The 10763-nt window shown below is 44.5% G+C and overlaps 1 protein-coding gene across 1 annotated transcript; it reads left to right on the top strand.

Annotated features, from left to right (window-relative positions):
* Positions 1-968: 968 nt before the first annotated feature.
* On the top strand, positions 969-9343 carry LOC120430661 (ras-related and estrogen-regulated growth inhibitor-like). The gene is made up of 6 exons (XM_052706023.1): positions 969-1104; positions 1165-1363; positions 8106-8162; positions 8243-8319; positions 8392-8573; positions 8683-9343. The coding sequence occupies exons 1-6, from the start codon at positions 1048-1050 to the stop codon at positions 8939-8941; spliced, it is 831 nt and encodes a 276-aa protein (XP_052561983.1). The 5' UTR covers positions 969-1047; the 3' UTR covers positions 8942-9343.
* The last annotated feature ends 1420 nt before the right edge of the window (positions 9344-10763 follow it).

Raw genomic sequence — 10763 nt, 5'->3', positions numbered from 1 at the left:
GCTCCTATAGAGCTATCTAAGCCATATCTCACACACACTAGCACACCATTTGTTTTGCTGGCCGGTACAAAATTTAACCTCACTTTTTTTCGTGTACACACAAAAAAATATTGTGGTAATGACAAAAGTATCTTACTTTTGAATTAAAAAGTGGTCAAAATTTGCTGCATTAAAAGTTTTATTCTTGTTTTGAAAATGACAACTTTTACTGCTACAGTGTTTGAAATTCTCATTGCTAACTGATTTAAAAGTTTTAACTTTTAATTCGAGTGTATAATTTCTTTCATTTTGACGTTCTCGTGAAACCGTGTACGACTAAGTCCAAAATGTAAACAAACGTTTAGGTGATTCCGGTGGTTAGTGAGTGGTGGTCCACAACGTCAATCAAAACAGAACGCGTCCGCAGCCAGGACTTGGACGCGGATACCTTCGAAAGAGGATGGTGCGGGTGCGTAACAAGGTTGGGGGATTAGGGGAAAGTTGGTTTTCAAAAGAATAAGGCCAGCTTCCTGCCGGATCTGCAGCTGTTTCACGATCGAAATGGGTAAGAAGGAAGCTTGGGTGTTTGGTGGCGTTTGTGTTTAATTTTGTTTGTTTTTGTAGGACGCCGTTTATGCGGATGTGAACTTGCACCGGTTGTATTCGGTGGTGGTGGCCCGGGGTGGGTAGACGAGATTGAAGTTGAAGCAGATTTACATCCGCTTTTTTAACCCACCGGAGGTCGCGTACGTGTACTTTGTACACAGTTTGTAAGGGCACTTGTAAGAAAGGCGAAAACACGCGACTTCCCGAAGGTTAACAAGTACGATAAAGTAAATTTTAACGGCGAGGAGAAAGATCCGACGGAAGAGGGATACGACAAGAAGCGGCATAATCGGAGGTGGTCAGCGCGGATGTTGCACTCGGTGCCGGCGGTTTACGACCATCAGGGTCCGCAGTCCATTTCTCAGTGCGAGACATGTTTGACGAGTATAACCTAAACATCCGGAAGAACAGTTTGCACCAGTTCTGGAAGGACCGTCTGTACGAAAGCCGCAGGTCCTGAAGATGTCGTACTTGGAACCTGATCAAGAACATCTACCTGGAATACCGAAGAAGTCACCGGTGAGTATTGAGAATGCGTTCAGTGTCTAGCCAATTTCATTTACTTTCAAACTCTTTCAGCAACTCCCGCCCGCAAACGCTCATCTCGCGACGGCGCAGCTTCGGCCGGATGAACTGGCAACATCTGTGTCATTCTCGAAGGAGGACGAAGTGATAGGGAACTATCGGTTCAGGCGCTACACTTCCCAGCCGGAAACGTCGACTTCCCTTCCCGAATTAACAACCAATGGCCAACTCCTCCAAACCTGTCCAGATGATGGTCGGCAACGAGACCACCCTGTTCTCTACATCGCTGTCGCGTTTCAAAATGAAGGCCGCGATGTTGCTGCCCAAAGAAACGTCCATCCGTAACTTGCTCAACCCGCGGAAGTTGGCCAAACATAAGCAGCAGTTTTAATATTAAAATAAACATAAAAATAGAAATAAAATCCATCACATTTTTCGAAAATCATCACTGTAGTGTTAAATGTAATTTATTCTTGCCATAAAAAGTTTTTTCTTATATTAAAAGTAAAAAACTTTTACCGATACAATGATTTTGTTCCAGAAATGCATGATAGTATCAACAACTTTCCAACTTTTGAATTAAAAGGTTCACCTCCGTGTACGCACGAGTGCAAGCAGCAGTCAAGTGCTCAGTGCTCCATCGTTTTTTCGAAATTTTTCGCCGTAATTTACCGGGATTAGCCGCGAGTTTGCTCCACCAGTATGCCAAGGGCCGGCCGTGGCCGTGGCAGTTCGAGTGCGGCCTCGAAAAACCCGCGAAGTTCGTTTACCGGCCGTGTGCAAAAAGGTAAACAAACCAACGCCGCGTCGTCCGCCATCGCGCCGGGGAGTGTGTGCGCCAAAGGATTTGACCCCAAGTTATTACACCCTAATTACCGTGTCCAGGGCCGCAGCCCTATAAGGCTCCGTTCAGCTACATCCGGCAATCTGTCGACCGATGGCGCTTCAACATCCGCCAACATTCCCACTAGTAACAAGTTCGCGAGACTGAGTGACGAGGAAAGCAGCTACAACAACACCGACGGTAGCACTACCGACGACGACGACGACCATGGTCGTGCACGGAAGAAAGTGATTTCGCCAAAAAAAGTAATTACTCCAAAGGAACAACGACCACCACCAATTTTCGTTTTGGACACGTTGGCGGACGATGTTGACGAGCAGCTGGAAGGCCTCGTGTACTGCCTCAAAATAGGTAAATCGTCAGTGCAAGTGTTCACGTTTGACCAAAAGAACTTCGACCTGGTTGTGGAGAAATTGAAGCGTAAAAGCTTCAAGTTCTACACATTCGACCCCGTGAAGAAGACAGCTGTTAAGGTCGTCTTGCAGGGGTATCAAGACCGCCCGATCTCCGTCCTCAAGGAGCACCTCTCGGGTGTCGGAATAACGCCGCGAAACATAAAAGTCCTCTCGCGGAAGACAACCGTCACAGGTACACACACACTGTACCTGTTGTACTTCGACCGCGGCACCGTCAAAATTCAAGACCTGCGGAAAACTAAGGCGTTGGACGGTTTTTGGGTAAACTGGCGGTTTTACTCCAAAAATCCGACGGACGCAGCGCAATGTCACCGTTGCCAGAAATTCGGCCACGGCTCGCGGAACTGCAACCTCCAGCCCCGCTGCGTGAAGTGCGGTGAGTCACACCTCTCGGAGGTGTGCGCACTGCCACGAAAGGCGGACTTGGGGGAAAACGCAGAACAAACCAAGCCGCGCGTAAAGTGCGCGAACTGCGGCGGTAACCATACCGGTAATTACCGCGGATGCGTCGCGCGCAAGTCCTACCTCGAGGAGCAGGAAAAGAGGAAGAAGAAAGCAGCAGCGTCCCACCCTCCTCAGCGAAGTACGAGTGCAGCCGTTCCTGCAGCTGGCCAGCGAACGGTTCCAGCGGACAACTCAGCGTTCCCTCCTGGCTGGGGGCGATCGTTTGCCAGCGTGGTCGCTGCCGGCAGCGGCAATGCGGCCCAGCAAGAAGTGACCGGGGAAGATCTCTTTATCCTGCCGGAGTTCTTTGCTCTCGCGGGGGAGATGATGGCGCGGTTTCGGAGCTGCCGTAACAAGGCGGAGCAATTTCTAGCCCTCGGGGAATTAATGATTAAGCACATCTATAAAGGATAAAAAACTGTGATCTAGTTTTAAGCTTTCTCTATTTCTATCCCCTTTTCCTAGCAAGTTTAGTAAGTTTTTTTTTCTTAATTTTTCTTACTCTTGGCAACACCTTTATTTACAAGCAATAACTGTTCCAAAATGGGTTATGATGTAACACACAGCTGAAAGGAACTCCAAAACTCTGTTTTGTACCTCAAAAGAACTTATTGTATCTGATTATTCACCAATAAAACCGAATTTGAATTTGAATTTGAATTAAAAGGTTTGAACTTTCTACGAATATTCACCAACGCGAACTTTTAATCCAACGAACGATCTTTTTAAATTTAGAGTAATTTTTCTTTGTGTGTACGTACACGCAATACATGCGCACGTAGATAACTCTATTGGAATCCAATGAACCCTGTTAAATAAACTTACGAAATCACGAAAAAATGAAGTCTACATTTAGGCGATTTTAGGAGCGCACGGGGAACAAAATGATTGTAGCCGGATGAATGACCTATGTCACAAAGACTTTTGCATAAACATTGGACAGTTATGCAAAAACGGACAGGGCAAAAGAAACCGAAAAGCTACGATATCTTACATATTGAAGGAAACATCGGTAGACAAGCTACTACAAAATGAGTATATGTCGAGCCAGCAAATATATGCGCCAGCATTCTCGCGCCAGTATTCGAAGCTCAACTTGACAACTTGTCGACTTGGCGACGAAGCGTCAAAAAATCGATGCAGTGTGATTTTTTGACGATTTTTCCGATTAAAATTCATGCTGAATCGACATATTTACGAAGATGGAAATGACGTCCTGGCTTAAAGTAAAACCTATACCTTTCTTTAGTAAGAAAGGCAAAAATAAGTTGGGGTGTTTTGAGATACGGCCGTTTAAAGTTTTCAATTGCACAATACAGGTAGGAACAATAAATTAATCAACATTTTGATCACGGAAATGGATTCTACGTTCCATCAAAATTGAGTCTAAGACCGACCTTCTAAGATTTGTGGTTCCTGAGCTATCGCCGTTTGAAACTAGGAGGTTTGGTCAAAAATCGCCAAAATGTCGATTTTTTGGGGAGGTACAAAAATGGAGGGGGTGGTCCGATTTGGATGAAATTCGGGATTCTTGCATGTTCTTGCAAATTTGAGCAGGATCGGAGAGGGTAATTTTCAAATGCTGTTCCGCTTCAGATGGAATGACCCAAAAAATAAAAATGAGCGAAATCGGCCGATTTCGTAGATAATTGCTCAGCTGTCAGCTGGACCACCCTGACGCGGTAGGAACTACACATGGCCAAACCAAAAATATCTGTAAAACTATTCTGGGCAGTGAAATAAAATGAGTTTCAAATCCAACCAATGGATTTTTGATCTGACCAACTGGAAATGTAAGCTCTATTTTACGCAAACAGTTTCGATAAACAGGAATAAAATTGATTTTTCCAGAAAAAATAAAAAATTATCTAAAATGATGATAGAAAATTCTCCGTGCCGCTGCCACTTCCCGATATATATTGTAATGTAATAAACCTAATTACAGGTTTTTCATGCACACTAAATCAACAACACTTAATCTGGACCCTGGCGGGGTCCGTCTGGTTGTTGGCAAGTTTGTGCAAGCGTGCGATAAAGGGGGAGGCACGCCATGGCGGAAGGCAATTATTATTGAAATTTAATGTACCTAAAATGTTTTTTCGTGGAAAGGTAGCTAAGGGGGTCCCTTTTCGATATATGTGACCTAGAAAATATTTCACCTAGGGATTTTCGATTTTTTGTCATTTTCAGTTTTTTAACTGTATAAATGGAGGCGCACGGTACTTTTGGTTACTTTGCGGTTGCACAGCACCTCCCTAATCCTTTTAATTGCAATGGATACTGATCAAAGGGGTCGTCCATGAAATATTTCACAATATTTAAGGCCCCACCCACCCTTACAACCACCTCCCCCTCATCACCCTTATTTATTTAACAAAGACAATAACATTATTTTTAGTATGAGGCGTCATCCATCAAGTATGGCACACTAAAATCATCAAAAAATAACCCCCTTCCCCCAATGCCACACATTGTCACGCTGACTACGCGAGAATCGCACTACCTAACACTCGTCAGCCAAATCAACCGTAAATTTTGTTTTTTCTGCTTATCGGTTGTGCTGAAATTAGTCGAGCTAGGTATATGCAACTAACTGTGTAAGGATACCAAGGGTACTGGAAAAGGAGCGGTCGTGGCTGAATGGTTACGATGTTCGCTTTATAAGCGAATGGTTCTGGGTTCGATACCCATCTGCTCCCAACGAGAAAGTTCTGGACTCATTGAATTTGGAATTAATGAAAAAATATGAAAAAGCTCACGGCAGGGTTCGATCCCCTGTCCTTAGGATTGGCAAGCAAAATGCTTTCCACTTAACCGTGGAGCATTGGTAGCTTGAGGAGGAATTAGACTGGTATAGTTGAATCCAAGAATCGGAAAAAGAATCAAATTGAATGCGAGTTGAACATCAGAACTCAAACAAGATTGCATGCAAGATTGCAAGCGCAGTTGAAATTGAATATAAAAATACCTCGCTATAAATAGCCTGGGCGACTGATAGAATTCATCCAATAAGAAGAAGAATTGAAAACTTTCCCATTAGAAATGTGAACACACGAAGAATTCGAACAACAATGCAAACGGTCGTTACCACTCGCCTAGGGTGGCTCCTCAGACCATTCACCTTCCCAAAAACCGTCCAAATCCAAGCGAAACTTACTTGAAGATACCGTGGAGATTTTCCCTTAATACTCTGAAAAAAGTGGAGCATCAACAATTCCTATCTTCCAAATCCCCTATCCTTGTCCCTGGTGCGCGGTGGAGATGGGAGCGGCCGGCAATGGACGGCTGCCATGGTGGTGAGAATCTGGTTCAGGTGGAATTGGTTCTATTCCCAATTATCGATTCCTAGGCAACTTGGGCTTAGACAATCATCACATCACATGGCGAAAATCCAGTCTGCAATCCGCTAAAATCACCGTCTCCTAGCGAAGCGAAGCGAAGGATACCAAGGGTACTGGAAATAGAAAAAAAAATGAAAATTCAGGCTTAAAATATTTACAAAAAAGTTATTTGATGTTTGATAAGCTTAACTCATAAATCAAACATGATACAAGGCATTGATTGAACTCAGAACTAAAGAAAGTAAAAATGGGGGGCATAGGGGGGAGGGGGTTATTTTTTGCTGATTTTAGTGTGCCATACTTTATGGACGCCGCATACTAAAAATAATGTTATTATCTTTGTTAAATAAATTAGGGGGAGGGGGGGGGGGGTTGTAAGGGTGGGTGGGGCCTTAAATATTGTGAAATATTTCTTGGACGACCCCTTTGATCAGTATCCATTGCAATTAAAAGGATTAGGGAGGTGCTGTGCAACCGCAAAGTAACCAAAAGTACCGTGCGCCTCCATTTATACAGTTAAAAAACTGAAAATGACAAAAAATCGAAAATCCCTAGGTGAAATATTTTCTAGGTCACAGATATCGAAAAGGGACCTCCTTAGCTACCTTTCCACGAAAAAACATTTAAGGTACATTCAGTTTCAATAATAATTGCCTTCCGCCATGGCGTGGGAGGGTCTTTGGGTGTTTTCCCAAAGTCAAAGTGTTGAGGGCGAGGAGGAGGAGGAGGAGGAGCAGGTGATTAACGGTGGATTTCATCTTAAAATAGGCACCTAGCTGAATGCCCCAAAGCCGGTACCAGCCGCGGTGGGTTGGCGTGCTGCCACGGCCCTCTGATTCGTTTGGACAAGATCATAATAATTAAAATTAACGATAAAAATAAAATAAACGGCCACCAGGCAGCAGCAGCAGCGTGCAGTGTTTTTGCTTCCTTCAGCAACTTGACTTGTCGTCGCGACAAAGTCACTTTTTCTTCACGTTTGCAAAAAAAAAGAGTGGAACTGATGCTGTCGCGAAATGCCAGTTTGTTCCAAAGTGCCATATGCGAATGCCTGAACATACAGTAATGCATGTTGGAAACGTTGTTGGCTGGCTGGCTGACTAGCACGTGCAGGACCAAGCTTCCCTGCACCGTGCGGTACACGCGGTTCACTTGCACCTCGGGCTTGCGTTGTGCCTGCTTTGTTCGGTTTACACCCGTACCCGACTCACACGAACCGAGGGTATTTTGGTTCATCGTACCAGCGCACCACGACACTCTCGGTTCGCCGCGTCGGTGTTGTGTCTGGCACTCACCCATGGCATGAACCCAGTGTATGAACCAAGGTGCTTCACTCGATACGAGCCGAGGTACGTGCCGTGGTACGCGCTGGCGGTACAAAACGGGTTCAATACCACGGCGCGTACCACGGCACGCTGGGTTCATGCCATGGGTGAGTGCCAGACACAAAACCGATGGGGCGAGCCGAGAGTGTCGTGGTGCGCTGGTACGATGTACCAAAATACCAATACACAAATGGGTTCAGGCACGTACCGAAGCTAGAAAACCAAACCCGCGGTGTGCGTTGACACTGGCGCATGGGAAGCTTGTGCAGGACACATTTCCTACCGCGGTGACGACGCTAATGAGGTGGAGATCTTCATCGCGCGTTGGCGGAATTTTCTTCATGAGTGACAAGGTTTCAACGTAGCCTTGAACTTGAAAGTGATACTAGTTGGAGTTTAAACATAGTGTTACTTTTAATATCAGTATTTAAGCTTGAAGTTTTTTGTAAAAATTTATAATACCAAACCTTAACGTAACCGGCGATTTAAAAAAAAATATATGGATATAAATTAAAAAAAAGGTTCTTCGAATTTGAATGCACTCATTTGCCGGGCTAAGGTGTCGGATTATTCCATTTTGATATTAGGAAAACCCATTAATAATTTATTTTTCCTCTCTTTCCAGCCGTCACCGTGCGATACCTGACCAAACGCTACATCGGCGAGTACAGCTCATCGCGGGGTTCGTCGCTTATCCTATTCTCGTTCATTCAACGCCAGCCCAAGTTTAACGTCTGTTCTTCTCACCTTTTTCCCCCGCAGATTTCGTCTACCGACACGGAGTCATCTATGACAATGTTACAACCGAGGTGGAGATCTTGGACACGTCCAAATGTGATGTAAGTACCCTTTACGGGTTCAATTAAATTCACGGTCAACTGGGTAACTATTTTTCGTTCAATTTTCGACAGAAACGAGGTTGCCTGTACGAGCATCTTCGCTGGGGCGACGCGTTGGTCGTGGTGTACTCCATCTGTGATAAGGCCAGCTTCGAGGAGGCCGCTGATTATTTGCAGCAGCTGACCAAGCTCAAGCTGCCCTCGTATTACACGATCCTGCTGCTGGGCAACAAGAGCGATCTGGATCACGCGAGGTAAATTAGTTTGTGAAGATTCGCAAATTATACTAAATTGATACTAAGTTGATGATAGAATCGCGATACAGATTGCCAAATAATAACGTCATTTTCTCACCCCCCGCAGAGAAATCTCCGTCAACGATGGCCAGGAGCTGTCCTTCCGCTACTCGTGCCAATTCTACGAGGTGTCTGAGGCGGAAAATTTCGCCGGAGTTTCGCTCGCGTTCCAGTCACTCATTAGGGAGGCCCGCTCGACGCAGCTCTTTCGGGCCCTGCCCCTGCGGAGGAAACTGGGTGTCAACTCGGTGTCCAAGGCCCTCGGGAACATCTTCGGCAGAAACAGCAAAGGCGAGCGCAAGAAACGTCCCTCGCTCAGCATATGACCGATGACTATGATGCCGACCACGACGGCAGAAGTTTTTTTTTTTTTTTTTAATTAGCTAAAGTAGACTTTAGTGTTGATAGCGCCTGTAAATATAGCTTTTTTTGTACAGAGTTAAGGCTAAAGTTAAGAGCATTCGTTAGAAGAGATAAGATAAATGAGAATATTTACGACAACCATTCCAGAGTTGAACATGTGCCATTTTATGGTCAATTGCATGCACAAAAGATTTTGTAAATAAATAGAGTTAAGCCATGCTCTCTACAAACTGATTAAACTGACACCTATTCTAACAACATCCTGGCAAACGAACAGGGAACACCAATCGTTCCTATTTCATTTAGAGTTTAAGTTAAAAATTCAATTTTCAAAAAGACAACGGAATTACAAAACTTTGATTGGATTTATTTGTGTTTTATTCCAGTCTTTATATAAATATCACATCCTGTGTCTTAAATGTTTTTTTTTTGTTCGAAAAAAAAATAAACTCCTGATTCGATTATTCGAAGGTTTGTCTGGGACTTCGGGTAATCGAATTACGAATAAAAAAATTGTCTTTCGTTTTTATTTATTTTTCTTGTTGTAAACATCAAATTCGAGTTCTGCGACCCCATTTTAGTCAAATTTGAATAGTTGATTTCCTATTAAAAACGGAATCGACGTAACACCTTATAATGTGACCCTCTTAAACCTTGCGGTTTCGACAACGGATCCACAGGCGTGTATCGTTCTTTTTGCGACAAGACTCCACCTTCTGGGTCTCCTAAGTGTGAAGTTATGGCACGGGGAGAGGGCACCGAATACCTATATTAACACTACCTCGGGATTCGAACCGGCGACCTCTGGATTGTGAGTCCAGTGCGCGGTCCGATTGATCCACACAGGCAGACGTTGATTGCCTATTAAATAATAAAATGCATGTTTTCAATATTTCGTCACCGCCATATTGGCCGCCATCTTGGATTTAAAAATTCTAAATCACTTTTGCGTAGTTTAGGGGTCGCATGGTCTCGCATCGGCGACAGATCCATTACGAAACGGTTAGCCAGCAATGGCTACAGGCCCGGCACTGTAACCTCTTGGTTACACAGCGCCGGTTAGATCAAAATGAGGAAGGAAATAACTAAAATGAATTTGCCCGCCTCTCCTCACAAACTGTAGATCGGGCGTAGGACCGGCTCTGCCTTTCTTGAAAAGGTCAAAAGAAAATTGGAAAACTATTGTTTCAAACAATTTGATGACGTGGACCAATCATTAGTGGCCACGATTGATTTTTCGCGTTTCCCCCATCCATCGCCTTCCGCGATCACGCGAGCCGTTTGGGGCTCGTTGCAAGACCGTGAGCGAGATCGAGCTCATTAGTTCTCGAACCGTTTAGAGAATCGAACGTGCCTTCCAAACCCCGTACACTCGAAGATCGTCCAACACTTGTGATATTTGAGTGGTAATTAGAGGCAGTGCAAATTAGTATCAAGGTATCAAGTGAGTACGTTGGGCGCCAAAATGTAACAGTAAAGGAGGGGAGATCTGGATGCGCTTCAGTTAAGTCAAGGTAAGGAAGAATCAACTAAAAAGAATCTGGAAAACCCTATTCTCAAACTCAACGTCTGCAAAATCCAAAACCCAGGCCAGACTCAACCTTCCTTGAAAACACTCCCGCTTTCGCGCCAGTACGGTCTCGGGACCGTACTGCGAGAGGTCTGTTAATTCCCGACTAGATCAACTCTCAGGGCAGGTAATTTGGTTAACCACCCAAAACTAAAATGGCAAAAGGCCCAAGCAAACAAGACCAAAAGAAAGAATCGAAACCCAATCAATTTTCT

The sequence above is a fragment of the Culex pipiens genome, chromosome 1, assembly GCF_016801865.2.
Source record: "Culex pipiens pallens isolate TS chromosome 1, TS_CPP_V2, whole genome shotgun sequence".
NCBI classification, from domain to species: Eukaryota; Metazoa; Arthropoda; class Insecta; order Diptera; family Culicidae; genus Culex; species Culex pipiens.
The sequence above is the reverse complement of the archived record's forward strand: the minus strand, read 5'-3'. Positions and strand labels throughout refer to the sequence as shown.

Excerpts from the sequence above, each read along its gene's own strand:
- LOC120430661 (XM_052706023.1), top strand. The coding sequence starts at position 1,048 with ATGTCGTACTTGGAACCTGATCAAGAACATCTACCTGGAATACCGAAG. Across the intron at positions 8,320-8,391 it reads TGGACACGTCCAAATGTGAT|AAACGAGGTTGCCTGTACGA; the intron begins GTAAGTACCCTT and ends AATTTTCGACAG. Across the intron at positions 8,574-8,682 it reads AGCGATCTGGATCACGCGAG|AGAAATCTCCGTCAACGATG; the intron begins GTAAATTAGTTT and ends CACCCCCCGCAG.